At 47.3% G+C, this 16,298-nt stretch overlaps 1 protein-coding gene and 1 pseudogene across 3 annotated transcripts in view; both read left to right on the plus strand.

Annotated features, from left to right (window-relative positions):
• The window catches only part of adam19b (ADAM metallopeptidase domain 19b), a 271,511-nt gene that overhangs the window by 235,739 nt on the left and 19,474 nt on the right, over positions 1 to 16,298 (plus strand). For all 3 annotated transcript variants that reach the window (XM_072511913.1, XM_072511914.1, XM_072511915.1), the window contains one exon: positions 7,497 to 7,605. In XM_072511913.1, coding sequence (XP_072368014.1) covers positions 7,497 to 7,605 — 109 coding nt within the window. The remainder of the gene's footprint in view (positions 1 to 7,496; positions 7,606 to 16,298) is intronic.
• LOC140426760 (ribosome biogenesis protein NSA2 homolog pseudogene) lies at positions 4,590 to 5,072 on the plus strand (annotated as a pseudogene).

The following is a 16,298-nucleotide window of genomic DNA, read 5'->3' on the forward strand; positions in this document are numbered from 1 at the left end:
ACTCCGCCTGTAGCCTCTGCCATTCCCTTAAAAGCCCTATCTCTGGAGTCTCCGCGTACTCCTGTCGACTTGTAAAATCTCTTTTACCAGTCGGTCCATCTCTGCCCTGTCCGTCCTGTCCCTCTGAACCTGGATCGAGATCAGCTCTCCTCTCACCACTGCCTTCAGCGCTTCCCAGACCACCGCTGCTGAGACCTCCCCCGTATCATTTACCTGCAGGTAATTAGCATGCATTTCCTCAGCCTCTCGCACACCGCTTCGTCCGCCAATAGCCCTACATCCAACCTCCATTGCGGGCGCTGATTGCTATCGGTACTAACCTGCAGGTCAACCCAGTGTGGAGCATGGTCCGAGGTCGTGATCACCGAATACCCCGTGTCCACAACCCCTGCCAGCAAGGCCCTACCCAAAACAAAGAAATCGATCCGAGAGTATACCTTATGTACGTGGGAGTAGAAGGAAAACTCCTTCACCCTCGGCTGCCTAAATCTCCATGGATCCACCCCCCCCCCCCCCCCCCCCCCCATCTGCTCCATCATGAACCCTTTCAGTTCCTTTGCCATTGCCGGGACCCTGCCCGTTTTCAAGCATGACCGATCCAGGCCGGGATCAATAATTGTATTAAAAAACCCTCCCATGATCAGTTTGTGCGAGTCCAGGTTCGGTATCTTCCCTAACATCCTCTTTATAAATTCTATGTCATCCCAATTTGGCGCATATACATTAACCAGCACTACCTTCACCCCCTCCAGCTTACCACTAACCATAATATATCGACCCCCCACATCCGAAACTATTCTACCCACGTCAAATATCACCCGCTTCTTCATCAATATCGCAACCCCTCTAGTCTTTGTATCCAGCCCCAAGTGGAAAATCTGACTGACCCAGCCTTTCCTCAATCTAACCAGGTCCACTACTCTAAAGTGCATCTCCTGCAACATTACCACGTCCGCCTTCAGTCCCCTAAGATGCGCGAACACAAGTGCCATCTTATCCGGCCCGTTTAACCCTCGAACATTCCAGGTGATCAGCCTAGTTGGGGGGCAACGTGCCCCCCCCCTCCGCCGATCAGCCATCCCCTTTCTTGGGCACCTATTGTTCCCTCGCTCCCTTCCTCCCCCCCCCCCCCCACACCCCCCCCCCCCCCGCTCGTACAAACAAATTCCCTCATCAAAAACCCCCCACACAATCACCCAGCTGCAAAAAAAAAACACCACCCACCGAAACTCAAACAAGCACGTCTCCACCCCACAAAAGTGCACATCAATGAAAAAGACATTGCCAACATCCACCGAAAAGAAAATCCGAAAACGAAAAAAAAACCTTTCCCCCCCTTCTTAAACAGAACTCAAAACAGAAGAGAAAAAATAAAAGGAGAAAAAACAAATTAAAAAATGAAAGGGGCCCAATATAGGCCAACAGGTTGCGTCAAAGTTCGAGAGTTCTCAGTCCCCCACCAGTCCTTTTCTTTTAGCAAAGTCCAGCGCATCATCGGGCGACTCAAAATAATGATGCTGGTCCTCATATGTGACCCAAAGACGAGCCGGATACAGCAGTCCAAACGTCATCTGTTTCTTGAAGAATATTGACTTAACTTGGTTGAAGACTGCCCTTTTCCTGGCCACCTCCACACTCAGGTCCTGGTACACCCGCAGGATGCTGTTGTCCCATTTACAGCTCCGCGTTCGCTTGGCCCACTGGAGAATACATTCCTGGGCCAGGAACCTGTGAAATCTCACCACCATTGCCCTCGGAGGGTCCCCCGCTCGGGGTCTCCTCGCAGGCGCTCTATACGCCCTGTCCACCTCCAAGGATCGGGAGAATTCCCCCTCCCCCAGCAGCTTTTCGAACAAACCCGCTACGTATGCCCCAGCAACTGCTCCCTCAGCCCCCTCCGGGAGCCCGACAATTCTTAAGCTCTGCCGGCGGGATCTATTCTCTAGGTCCTCCACCTTCTCCAGAAGCCTTTTCTGCTGGTACCGCAGCATCCCCACCTCCAGCTCCACCACTGTTTGATGCTCCTCCTACTCAGCCAGCTCCTTCGCAACCTTCTGGATCGCCAGATCCTGGGCGTCCAATCTGTGCTCCAGCCGATCAATCGATTCTTTAATTGGGTCCAGGCAGTCCTGTTCCTGCTTGGCAAAGCCGTCCTGGATGACCTGCATCAACTGCTCCGTTGATCGCCGCGCCGACACCCCAGGTGTCCGGTCCTTGGCCATGCTGACTCCTGCTGCAGCTTCAGCACAGCTCTTGCCTATCTCCCTATTTCTGTCTTTTTGTGTACTTCTTGTTCGTTTCTCCATACACCGATGCGTGGAAACGGTGTCCAATTGCCTCAGCCTTCGAGTTCACCGTTTTAAAAGCGGGAAAAAGTCCGGGGGAAAGGTCCGAAAGTCCGACCAGAGCGGGAGCCACCAAATGTGCGACTTACTCCTTCATAGCCGCCACCGGAAGTCCCGCTTCTGGTTCTTGATACAGACCTGAGGCCAACAGCACAGGTTCAATTCCTGTACCGGCTGAGGTTGTTCATAAAGAACCCGCCTTCTCAACCTTGCCCCCCCCCCCCCTGAGGTGTGGTGACCCTCAGGTTAAATCACCATCAACTCTTCCCCTCAAAGGGGAAAGCAGCCTATGGCCATCTGGGACTATGGCGACTTTTTCAACACCGAGCAATGCAATTGCACTCTTTTTGTTCCTTAGCTCTAGCCAATTTAATTTTGTCCTTGACCTCTCTGAGACATCCTCTTTCTGTGGCACTACAATATTCTCCTTAACGAACACCACCACCGGCCCCCTTTCCTTCCTTTTCCTATCTTTTCTGAACACCTTGTACCCAGGAAAATTTAACACCCTGTCCTGCCTTTCTTGAGCTAGGTCTCTACTATCACCGCAACATCATATTTCCGCAACAGAATCTGCATCTGTAACTTCTCAATCTTATTCACTACACATTGTGCATTCCTAAACATGCACAGTAACAGTGATTTCATAGATTTCATAGAATTTACAGTGCAGAAGGAGGCCATTCGGCCCATCGAGTCTGCACCGGCTCTTGGAAAGAGCACCTTACCCAAGGTCCACACCTCCACCCTATCCCCATAACCCAGTAACCCCACCCAACACTAAGGGAAATTTTGGACACTAAGGGCAATTTATCATGGCCAATCCACCTAACCTGCACATCTTTGGACTGTGGGAGGAAACCGGAGCATCCGGAGGAAACCCACGCACACACGGGGAGGATGTGCAGACTCCGCACAGACAGTGACCCAAGCCGGAATCGAACCTGGGACCCTGGAGCTGTGAAGCAATTGTGCTATCCACAATGCTATTTAGATGTCATTACTTTCTCCCTGACTCCAACGTCACCTAGTAACTTACTATTCTCTACACTAGTGCTTTCCGTCTCTCCCAGTATCTTGTGTCCACTTATATTCCTCTCTAATATATCCTCCTGATTCCCACACCCCTGCAGAGTTAGTTTAAAGCCTCCGCCGACAACATTAGCAAAACAGCCCACGGAGAACTCAGTCCCAGCTCTGCTCGTCTAGCTTGTACAGGTGCCATCTTCCCCAGAGCCAATCCCAATGTCCCAGGAATATAAAGCCCTCCTTCCTGCAACATCTTTCCAGCCACACATTCACATGCCTTCTCTTCCTATTTCTGTACTCACTTTCATGTGGCACTGGAGGTACTACATTTGCTTGCTACTTTTCTCCCTAGCTCCCTAAATTCTGATTGCCTGTTCCTACCTAAGTCATTGGGTACTAATGTGGACCCCAACCTCTGGTTGTTCACCCTCCCCAGAAGAATGTCCTACAGCCACTCTGTGACATCCTTGACCTTGACACCGTGGTGGCAACATACCATCTTGGAGTCATGGATACGGCCACAGAAACATCTGTCTATTTCCCCAACTAATGAACCCCACTCACTATTGCTCTTCCCTTCTTCTTCCTCTTCTCCTCCTGTACAGCCAAGCCACTCGTGGTGCCACAAACCAGGCTCTGACTGTACTCATCTGAGGAACCAATGCCCTCACTTGCTTCCAAAATGGGAGACCGTTTTCTGAGCAGGACCCAAGGGACTCCTACACTGTCGTTCTCTTGGACCGTCAGGTGGTCCCACATTCTCCCTCAGCCTCCAGGCTCTTATTCTGTGGCGTGACCAACTCTCTGAGTGTGCCATCAGCACAACTCTCAGCCTTGCGGATGCGTCACAGTGACTCCAGCTGCTGCTCGAGCTTTGAAACCTGAAGCTTTTTTCGCAGCTGCAAGCATCTCCTGCACATCTGGCGGTCTAGGACAGGGTTTTTCAAATTGCGGATCGCGACCCACGGGTGTTCACGGGCGATCGGGAGGGTGGCAGAGCAATCGTCACAGCGTTCTCGAGTGTGGGAGAAGCGTCCAACGGCTGCGACCAGCTTTTAAGAATGCTGGCCGGGCTTTGATTTCCTCTTTTGACAAGATGGCGGCTGAGTGAGTCAGACCTTCAGGATTATCCGAGTCATTGAGAGATAAACTCTGGGATCATCTACAGCGGTGGCAGCTCAGCTCTTGTGTTAGCGAAAGACTGAGAGCAGTGAAATGCCACAGAACGAATACGTGGAGTTACATTGTAAGCGATATGGCTATCGCTTAGCCTACCATCGGAAGAAAAGGAAGGAGAGCCGTGAAGCGCATGAGCGCTCTCACAAAACCAAGAAGATGATCAGTCTAAAGGCCAAATTGTACCACAAACAGGACCATTCAGAAAAAATACAGGTGAAGACCCTCAAAATGGCGAACAGAGAAACACAAAACAGAAGAATGATGAGAAGACACCAGAAGGAGCCATGCCAGCCTATCTGCTCGACAGAGAGGGCCAATCCCATGCTAAACTCCTGTCCAACACGATCAAACAAAAGAGAAAGCTGGTAAATGGTGAGTACCTTTGCCAAAGGAGATACTGATGTCCTGAAAGTTCTCCGCACAGGTAAATGGAAGAAGAAAGCTTGGAAGAGAATGGTTAGTAAAGTCAGATTTGTCGGAGATGGATTCACTCGGAAACCTCCTAAATATGAAAGATAATAATAATAATCGCTTATTGTCACAAGTAGGCTTCAATGAAGTTACTGTGAAAAGTCCCTAGTCACCACATTCCGGCACCTGTTCAGGGAGGCCGGTACGGGAATTGAACCAAGCCAGTTGTTTAGCCCACTATGCTAAACCAGCCCCTAGGCACCAGATCAATGGGTTTACATTTTAAGTAGGCCCATGTAACCCATCCAGAGCCCAAGGCTGCTTCCTGTTTACCTACACTTGGTGTTAAGAAGAACCATCATCACTTTTATGTACAACATTAGGGTTTATTACTAAAGTACTATCATTGAAGTGAATGTAAGTGAGCTTGGTTTAGTCACACAAGACAGCAAAGTTGTCAAGGGTAAATAAGCACCAGTAACAAATAACCCATTAAATGATGGCTGCAATAATGCAGTTCTGCTAGTTTAAATTACCAGAGCAAAGATCTGTGACATGGATGTTAAACGGACTTGGGGACCTGACCATATTTGATCTCTGATGCAACATTCATTAAAAAAGTACAGTATTTGTACTTCTGTATTTTTGTTATTCATGAATCGGTTTAAAATAATGAAAGTCAGGAGAGCATAAAGAACAATCTTTCAAAAAAAAGAATGTCTTTAAATATGAATGATAGAGTCTTCTTGCCAGAATTGGCGGCAGAGAGCAGGTCACGCACCCAGCACATATACTGATGTAACGCACCCTGTACGACCATGCTTTGGGCAGGAAATTACAGAGGAGAGATTCCTCCATTTTGTAGCTGCCAGCAAGCAAGCAACAGGACTATGAAGAACTGAAGATGGATCATTTTGTAATAAGGAAGAGTGGGCCAGAGACACAAACAGGCCAGGATCTCACAACTGAATCTGTTGGAGAGAGCTGCTCAGGAAAGTCCATGACAGGTCAAAGCAGTGCTGGTGTGAGCCGTATCCAGAGCTCCAGGGCCTCTGGTGAACAGCCCATTAAGAATAAACTGAAATCGAGAACAAAGCAGGATAAAGATGATTTCTTAAGGTATGGCTTTGTTAATTGTACCAATGCAAATCAGAATGCAAAGCCCATGTGTGTTATATGCAGGGAAGTACTGGCAAATTAAAGTTTAAAACCCTCAAAACTTCAAAGACAAACCTCTTGGTTTTATCAAATGATGCAGCGAGAATTTAAATCGTCAGCTGAGATCCTTAGCAAAAATGTAACATTGAATGACAAAGCAAGTGAGATCGTGAGGACCAAGCAGGTTCACCTGTCGCGTTAAACGTAATCAATAGTGGTGTGTTGCGAAGGTTGGCCGACGTGCATCAGCCGGTTGGTTAAAGTCGGTCCCGGGAAAAAAGTTTGAAAAACTCTGTCTACGACACTTGTGGCATCTGTGCCCTTGCACACATTGCAGGACACGTATTGCACTTGACTGAGCTGCCCTGTCATGTTTTAGCTTTACTTCTCTTGCATTAACTCTATTCTACTTTGGATTGCTTGTATTACCTTACTATATAGGCCATAGCTTTCTCTTATTCCAGATGCTAGGTTTTCCACACACTGCCCCTTATACTGAGCACTTACCAACCAATCACCAAATAACTAGCCGCTTCTCCTGCAGCAGGACACAACTCTTTTCTTAAGGGTGAAAAAGTTAGAAAGCAGCAAGCAAAAGGACACCTCTTCCCCCGATGCACTGAATTTCCACTTTGATCCAAATTCCCCAAAATACTCACTCACTTGGTCTGTGTCTCACACAAGTTAAAGTCTCGTTCACTGCTCCTGTACCACTTACTCTCTCTGGTAATCTTTTTACTCTCTTTGGTAATCTTTCACCCATATGAGCAAATAGGTGGAATCAAATTTACGCATCCTGTTCTCACTCTTTGCCCTGTTTTCACTCATGTACCTGTGTAATTTAATCGTGAAGACTTAAATAGCACCTGCAGAGCATTAAATATGGAATGTTAATCAGCAGTGGATTCTACTGCTTCAAACAAAGCAAAAATCAAGTAAGAGTATTGACAGAACAGAAAAGGGAAGTGAGAAGTAATGAACATACAATAGGAATTAGCTGCAAGTTAGTGAGGTGAATAAAGTTACAGCCAAAGAAGTAGGCTTGAGAAGGCTTTTTGAAGGTGGAGAGAATTGGTAAGATGAAGCGGTTTAGAGAGAGTGCAGGCCAATGAGGCTTTACTACTAATGGAGGAGTTGAGGGATCTTTAAGATGCACAAGTCTAGACTCAGGAGAACAGAGGCAGTGGGCTGGGATGGTGATTATGGAGGGGTTACAGAGGTCAGACTGGGAAAGATTCAGGAGGGATTTGTCAATGAAGACAAGACTGAACTTTGAATGAGCACAGGATTGCCAGTTTGGCTGATGGAGCTATCTTGACCAAGGAATCTTGTATACGATGTTGGATATTGACTGTCTTTTTTCCTTCGGCCCAGGTTTGTAACAACAACCATAATTGTCACTGTGAGCCAGGCTGGGCGCCTCCATTCTGTAACAAGCCAGGGTATGGTGGCAGCGTGGATGGTGGAGTTGGAGCACCCAACTGTAAGTGGGAAACAAGTGTTTTTTGTCACCACGCTGAATGAAGTTAGATCTCACTGTCTTCAATCTGGGCACTAATCCACAAGAAGTATCTAAGGCCCTGGAATAAGCAGGGCTTATTGACCAGAACAATAGCAGAAAGGTTTAAACCTATAAATATAAGAAATATGAGCAGGAGTAAGGAACATGGACACATGAGTTGAATGGCAGAGGTGAGGTGAGAGTGACTGCCCTTGACATAAAGGCAGCATTTCACCGAGTGTGGCATCAAGGAGCCCAAGCAAAACTGGAGTCAATGGGAATCGGGGGAAACCCTCTGCTAGTTGGTGTTCAAGGAAAATGGTTGTGGTTGTTGGAGGTCAATCATCTCAGCTCCAGGATATCACTGCAGGAGTTCCTCAGGGTAGTGTCCTAGGCCCAACCACCTTCAGCTGCTTCATCAATTACCTTCCTTCCATCATAAAGTTAGAAGTGGGGATGTTCTCTGATGATTGGGATGTTCACTGATGACTGCACAATGTTCAGCATCCTTCCTGACTTCTCAGACACTGAAGCTGTCCAAATACCGCAAGACCTGGGCAATATTCAGGCTTGGGCTGACAAGTGACAAGTAACGTTTGCACCACACAGGTGCCAGGCAATGACCATCTCCAGCAAGAGAGTATCTAACCATTGCCCCTTGATATTCAATGGTATTACCATTGTATCCCCACTGTCAACATACTGGGAGTTACCATTGACCAGAAACTGAACTGGACTAGCTGTATAAATACTTTCGCTACCAGAATAGATCAGAGGCTAGGAATCCTGTGACGAATAACTCACCACCTGACTCCCCAAAGCCTGTCCACCATCTACAAGGCACAAGTCAGGAGTGTGATGGAATACTCTTCACGTGCCTGGATGAGTGCAGCTCCAACAACACTGAAGAAGCTTGACACCATTCAGGTCAAAGCAGCCTGCTTGACCGCTGTCTCTTCCACAAACTATCAGTTCCTTCACTCCTGCCGAACAGTGGCAGCAGTGTGTACCATCTACAAGATGCACTGCAGGAACTCAACAAGGCCCCTTAGACAGCACCTTCCAAACCCACGACCATTACCATTTAGAAGGTCAAGGGGGGCAGATTCATGGGAACACCACCACCTCGAGGTTCCCATCCAAGTTACTCACCATCCTGACTTGGAAATATATTCCTTCAATGTCACTGGGTCAAAGTTGTGGAATTCCTTCCTTGAATTCCTTCCCTAACAGCATTGTGTGTGTACCTACATCTCATGGACTTCAGCGGTTCAGGAAAGCAGCTCTCCGCCACCTTCTTGAGGGCAATGAGGGGTAGGCAATAAATGCTGGGCTAGCCAGTGACGATCACATCCCGTAAGTGAATTTTTAAAAAGCTATTTGACCCATCAAGCCGATTCTACTGTTTCCTAAGATTATGCCTGATCTGATTGTGGCCTTAATGTATTTTCCTGTCACCCTCTCCCCATAAACCTAGGCTTCCTTGTAGATCAAAAATCTGACTCACTCAGCCTTAAATATATTCAATGACCCAGCCCCCATTGACCACAAAATTCCAAAGACTAATGACTCTGAGAGAAGAAATTCCTCCTCATCTCCATCTTAAATGGGCAACCCATTATTTTTAAACTGTGCCTCCTGATTCTAGATTCCCCCACAAGAAAAATCATGTGCTCTCTCAGCAGGGGCAGCGCGGTGACACAGTGGTTAGCACTACCGCCTCACAGCACCAGGGACCTGGGTTCAATTCCGGTGACTGTGTGGAGTTTGCACTTTATCCCCGTATCTTCATGGGTATCCCCCGGGTGCTCAGGCTTCCTCCCACAGTCCAAAGGTGCAGGTTAGGTGGGTTGGCCATGCTAAATTGCCCCTTAATGTCCGATAGGTTAGGTGGGGTTACTGGGTTACGGGAATAGGGTGGTTGTGTAGGCCAAGGTAGGATGCTCTTTCCAAGGGTCGGTGCAGACTCTTTCTGCACTGTAGGGATTCTATAATTCCATGATCCACCCTGTCAAGACTCCTCGGAATCATGTATGCTTCAATAAGATCACCCCTCAGTCTTCTAAATTCCAATGAGTATAGGCCTATCCAGCTCAACCTTTCCTCATAATAAAACCCCTTTATCCCAGGAATCAGCTTTGTGAACCTTCTCGTAACTGCCTCCAATGCCCGTTTTTCTTTCTTGAATAAGGAGACCAAAACTGTACTGTGCTTAAATTATGAGGATTGGGTTGTAATCCTGAAAAAAAATCCACCTCACCGGGACCCACTACCCCCCACCCCCTGACCTCCAGATCTTTGGACAATAAGGGACAATTTTAGCATGGTTAATCTACCTACCCTGCACAACTTTGTACTGTGGGAGGAAACCGGAGCACACAGAGGAAAATCTCCCGCTTTTGTTGGCTGTATGAACAGAATTCTGTCGCAGCATAAAGGTTTTACACCGTACTGAGCTGAGTAATATTGCAACCTTTAGGTCCTCCGGTGTCTGATTTGCTGTGAGATACAATTGGAATCATCCTCATATGAGTTCCACGTCTCACAGTCTTCGTCAAATGTATCCATAGTTCCTGTTTTGCCCGCCATTTTTTATCCCAGCTCCTAGGGTCCATACTTCAACCAACTGCCCCTCTTCTGATTCCTATAGGAAAGTATGGCACAAATGGTGCCCTTTATTACAAGCAACTAGAATTTTTTTCTGTAGTATGATGTTTCCCCCTGAGTAATGGCCCGTGCAGATTCTGCAGAGTTTGAAATTGCCACTCCCTGCAGCCCATTTTGCTTTGCCATGTGCACAGTCTCTGCAGCCCAGACTCTATTCATTTCAACGGCAAGCAGGTTTTCCCCAAACTGTCGGTCAACTTTACTCATGGTTGTTGTTGAAGGTTTTTTTTAAACCTTCAACATCAACGGCAGTGCTTCACCTGATGTGTGTGCACGTGAGTCCAGTCCTGCAAATCTTTCTTTGCTCCTCCAGTGATTTTCTTCCCCTGCCTTAATCCTTGTCACCAGTTTTCTCTCCTGTTATATTTCTTTGTTTGCCACGAGGGGAAAAGGCGTGGAGGTGCCCACACTCTGGATTCTTTCAAACACAATGAAATGTACATTGGGTGAAAAAATGGTTGCTGACCACTGGTATGGAATAACACTTAGCCCATGTGAACGCCTCGACTGGTCTTGATCATTTGAAAGGTCAGAGAGGAACTTTCCAATTAAATCTGGTGTCAGGCAGGGCTGCCCTCTCCTTACCGTCCTGTTCACACTTTGCTGAATCCATCAGAAAGGCTTCGAGCATAAGAGAAGTGATGATCCCTGGCAGTGGAGGCACTCAATTCAAAGCCTCTCTGTACATGGATTTGCCACCGTCTTCTGCTCGGATCCACTGTCGGTGCGCAGATTGATCAACATCTGCGACCAGTTCGAACTCGCCTCAGGAGTCAAGGTAAAGGATCACTGTCTGTGCGGAGTCTGCACGTTCTCCCCGTGTCTGCGTCGGTTTCCTCCGGGCGCTCCAGTTTCCTCCCACAAGTCCCGAAAGACCTGCTTTTAGGTGAATTGGGCATTCTGAATTCTCTCTCAGGTGCCGGAATGTGGCGACTAGGGGATTATCACTGTAACTTCATTGCAGTGTTAATGTAAGCCTACTTGTGACAATAAAGATTAGTATTTTAAATCATGGCAAGAGCGCTTGGGAACTGGGCTGACCGACTATTTTGTCCCCTTCACCGTCAGGTCTGATGGCCTGAAGGTGCTCAGTATATGGTCCAGAGGGACCAAGGCATGTGTCAGAAACTGGAAGGGGCGACTAGGTATAATGAATCAAAAACTGGTTATGTGGCAGAGACGCACCGTCTCCATTTTAGGTAAGAACCTGGTCATCAGGGTTGAGGCATGCTTGGGAGTTGTGGTGTTGCTCGGCCTAGCCCATTCCTTAGTCCTGTGCTGTGGCAATCACCTACGTCGTTTTCCACTTTATCTGGGAGTCAAATATGGATCATGACCATAGGGACACAATGTCGTTAAAGGAGGAAAAAACGTGCCCAACATCACCCTAATCCTGATAGCCTCTGTTATGTATTGTGGCACACTTCTGGTGTTGTCAAGAGACTTCAGACTTTGTTAGGAACAAGGTAGTTATTAATAAATATTAACTTGGTACAGGAGGTTTTGCAGTGCTAAACTGCCTTGGAGATAGATCCAAGTCCTAACATGCTTACCATGTGGCTGCTGGATGTATTTTGCCCAAGAGAGGACTCCACCCTCTGGGGTGATCACTCACTCTCGGTTCCCATTGCTCCCTCAAGCCAGGTGACTATTTTCGGCTGTACTTTCTTAAAGAGACAGACACCACAATCACTACATCCACCTTTGGGTGCAGCTGCAACAAGCTATCATAGAATTAGAATTTACAGTGCAGAAGGAGGCCATTCGGCCCATCGAGTCTGCACCAGCTCTTTGAAAGAGCACCCTACCCAAGCCCATACCTCCACCTTATTCCCATAACCCCTCCTCACACTAAGGGCAATTTTGGACACTAAGGGCAATTTAGCATGGCCAATCCACCTAACCTGCACATCTTTGGACTGTGGGAGGAAACCGGAGCACCCGGAGGAAACTCACGCACACACGGGGAGAACATGCAGACACCGCACAGACAGTGACCAAGCCGGAAATTGGGTGAAACAATTATGCTACCCACTATGCTACCGTGCTCTGCATAGATCTTCAGTACACAAACACCAGTATCATTACGTGCTGAGGTTCTACCTGCCTTTGGTGTTGCGAAGGATGGGTCTTGAGGAATGCCCCAAGTAACTGGACCGTGCCATGCCACCTGTCGCTCATGGATCAATTTATGCAGAGAAGCACCTTTGACCACAAGTCCATCAGGCAGTGATATGTACGTAATGTCCTAGAGGCCCTATGGTCGATCCTGTCAGATGGTTCCCTGAGCAGACTGTCAAGAAGTAATGCCTCATTACCTGAACTTTCAAACAAGCATCAAGATCTAACTTGACTGGTGTTGAGAAAGGGTCTCCATGTCCGATTCTTCCTATGTGCCCAGAGTCTCACCCTATCTGCATGTTGCCCCTGAACTGATGTTGGTGGGGAAGAGACCATTGTCCATGTCCTTGTGGAATATGCTTTTGGAGAGAGATCCAGAGAATCCCTAAAATGCAGACTATTCAGTCCATCGAATCTCCACCGACCCTCAAAAGGTGCACCCTATCTCGACTCACTCCGCTGCCCTATCCCCGTAACCCCACCTAATCTGTACATTTTTGAACACTAAGGGGCAATTTAGCATGGCCACTCCTCCCAACCTGCACATCTTTGGACTTTGGTGGTTTTTGTCGAGGTTCATCCCGAGCAGCTCCAAGATGCAGGACTCTGCTCTGTGGGCTATTCCTAGGGTCAAAAAATGAGACAAAAATCAGCCAATGCTGGAGGATCATCAACTCGGTGAAAGACACTCTTTGGTCTGCCCAATACTTGTTGGTATTCCAGTGCAAAGAGTTGTCCCCGACCGAGTGTTGCAGACTGGTACATTCCAAAGCCCAGGACTATGTGCTGAGGGTTGCGCTAAAGCTTGGGGCAGCCGCTGCGGAGGCGCAAAGTGGGTTGGTTGCTGGCTATGACCATTCAGCCATAGTGAACCAAGGGGAGGGGAATTGTATAGATACCCCCCGTTCTGTATGACACGCATTGAATGGAGACAGTGAATATTACGGACTTGATCTACTGGCCACGTTCAGCCCGAACCGGGGCGCGACGCAGCTGGTAGATGCTGAGAGAGGCCTGTTCCGGGATTTACCCGGCTCGCCACGCCTCATGGGATCTAACAGGATCTCGCAAGGCATCGCAATCTGGATACTGCCCATTAAGGGCGGGATCAGTATTTGGCAATGAGTGAGTGTTGCTCCGCTTGACCCATGCTCCAAGCCTGCTTAGAGTGAGTAGCTAGTCTCACTAATATGCGTTCGCCTGATCGACCCGAGGCTTTGGGATCTAACCCCTTCACCTCAGAGACCAGCGCCGTCCAGTACTGGTTCCCACAAACTGGGATCAGGTGCGTTGGCACTTGGGGAGGGTCTTCCAGGGGATCGGAGGCCGCCTCGTGGTTGGCCTCTGGGCAGGATGGCACCTGGGCATTGCTGGTGCCATCCTGCCCATTTGAAAATAAACATTTTAAAAGGTCTGTAACATTTCTTTTACAGTCTTGAAACACCTCAGAATGCAACAGGATGTATGTAGAGAACCTGAATATTATTGCACTTTGTGCGATGGCCATTTTGAAATGTTTGTAATGTTCTTTCAGATATTTTATGAATAAAGTATAGTTTTAGAAAGGAAAACGGTCAGAAAGAAATTTTCCAGAGTACCTCTTGACCGTTATTTTTTTCCCACTCTGATCTTATATCTGCGCCAGGAGATTGCATGGCAGCGGCATTTTGAGCAGAAAAAGTGAGAGAAATTGTGCTCAAGTATAAATTTTCTGTACTTCAAGGTGTGGGCCAGGTGTGATGCACCCTCAGGCACTTTACAGATTTTCAATTTTGTATGTTCATATAAGGAAATTAAATTGCTTTTCTGGAAGTCCGTTAGATTTGTCAGATATTTCTTGGCACATATGATTTGCATAGCCAGGTATCTGCGTTGCACCTTAAAAAGAAGGCAGATGAAGAAAAGGCAATTTGCAATGCTGCTGTCCTTCAGGATCTACCTGGATTGTGGCTGAATTTGAGCCGTTACAATCATTGCATATCGGATAGCCCGGGCTTTGAGCAGCACAACAAAGTTTAATTTGTGTGCCAGTGAAGTACTGTTGAGGGATCTTGTGGTAGGAATGTAAAACCGCTGCCATCTAGAGGTGGACGAGAGTTTTTTTTTAAATTGTTCCTTTATTCCAAATACCTTGCTAGTACATTGAACAACAGCAAGAGCTGTCTTCCTGGGCAGGATTTTCTGCCTCCCCACCCCCAGGCGGAGGAGGCCCACTGTTGGCCGGCGGTGAGATCTTACAATCCTGCTGACGTTAATGTTTTTTTCAGTGGCTCAGTCGGGGAGCACGGGGAGGGGTGGGGGGTTGTACCAGTGAGCAGTGTACACTCCAGATATGGTCAGAGGACTCTCAACTTGGACAATTACCTTGGTGTTGCACTGAGCTGGTCCAATCGAAACCCTGCAGTAAAGAAATTAGCCTTTTGCTTCCTTGAAATGCCACAAAGAAGTCAAAAGAAAAGCTTTCAGTGAAATAGCACCTTTTTGTGATTGTAGCGGCTGGATTTCTCCGGCCGTTCATGGTGGGGGGATTCTCTGGTCCCGCTGGCAATGCACTCCCACCTGCAGGTTTCCCAGCGGCGTGACGTGGCTTCAATGGGAAATCCCATTGACAGCGGCAGGAGCAGAGAATCCAGGGAACAGCTCACTGTCTCCCCCTGCTGGAAAGCCAAAGAATCCCGTCCAGGATGCTCTAAAGTGTTTTACAGCCAATGAACTAATGTGAATTTTAGTCACTGTTGTAAGGCAGAAAATGTTGTGGCCAATTTGCACACAGCAAACCCCCACAAACCGCAAAATCTTACCGACCAAAACGCTGTTTTTGTGATGTTGGTTAAGAGATAAATATTGTCCAGCGCAGCCAGGATACCCCCCAAACCCGCTCTTCATCAAAATAGAACCACGGGATCTTTTGCACTTACCTGAGAAGGCAGGCATTTGCTACCTTCCAATTTTGGGAGGACCATTCTAGAATGGGGGAGGGCAAAGTCAAGCTGATGCAATAGAGGGTGAAATCAGTCCTGCTATCCCACTCAAAATTGGTGAATGGATCTGCAATTTGGCCCACACAGAGCAGGAATTCTCCCTATTCAATTCCCGGTCTCTGTCAAACTAGCTGGGTAGACTTTGACAAATAATTTGATTTTAAATTTCAATCTTATGAAGGAAAAAAGGCAACTTTGCTTATGAACGGGTGGCTGCCAGGAGACAGGTGACTCAACTGCATGAGTCGAGAGCCTGGCAGTGCCATATTTAAACTGTCAGAACGACACCTGAAGTTACTGACTACCGGTGTTCCATTATTTGCTTGTAACCAGACATTAAAGCTAAACTTTTCATTTTCTCAACTCACAATACTGCCAGCCAGATATAGCATGAGCAGGTAGAAGCTTAGAAAGAAAAAAATTTGCATTTATATATCGCCTTTCAGGATGTGTGTAAGTACTTTATGTCATGTTCTGTAGACTAGCCGAAGTGAATGATGAACTGCAGAACATGTAGTTTAAAATAATTTATTATAGAACAAACTGCGTGATAAGATAACTAGGATAAACAAACTAACAAACAACTAACACTAAACAACTCTTGTGGAACTATTGCAAATATGCCTATCTCCCAGCACAGCCAACTCCCAACTCCCTGAGCACATGGTGATGTGATGAGTTTACAATGCCACCTAGTGGTCGGAGGTCATGCATAACATTATGTACAAACTTACATTATGCATATCATCACATTTTTCAGCCAGTGGGGTATGTTTGATTTGTAATCACTGTTGTAATGTAGTGAAATATGGCAGCTGATTTATGCACAGAAAGATCTCACAACAGCAAATTGATAAAAGCCAGTTAATCTGCCTTTTGGTGAGAATTCATAGAATCTTGCTAGTG

Source organism: Scyliorhinus torazame, chromosome 7 (assembly GCF_047496885.1).
Source record: "Scyliorhinus torazame isolate Kashiwa2021f chromosome 7, sScyTor2.1, whole genome shotgun sequence".
Taxonomy (NCBI): Eukaryota; Metazoa; Chordata; class Chondrichthyes; order Carcharhiniformes; family Scyliorhinidae; genus Scyliorhinus; species Scyliorhinus torazame.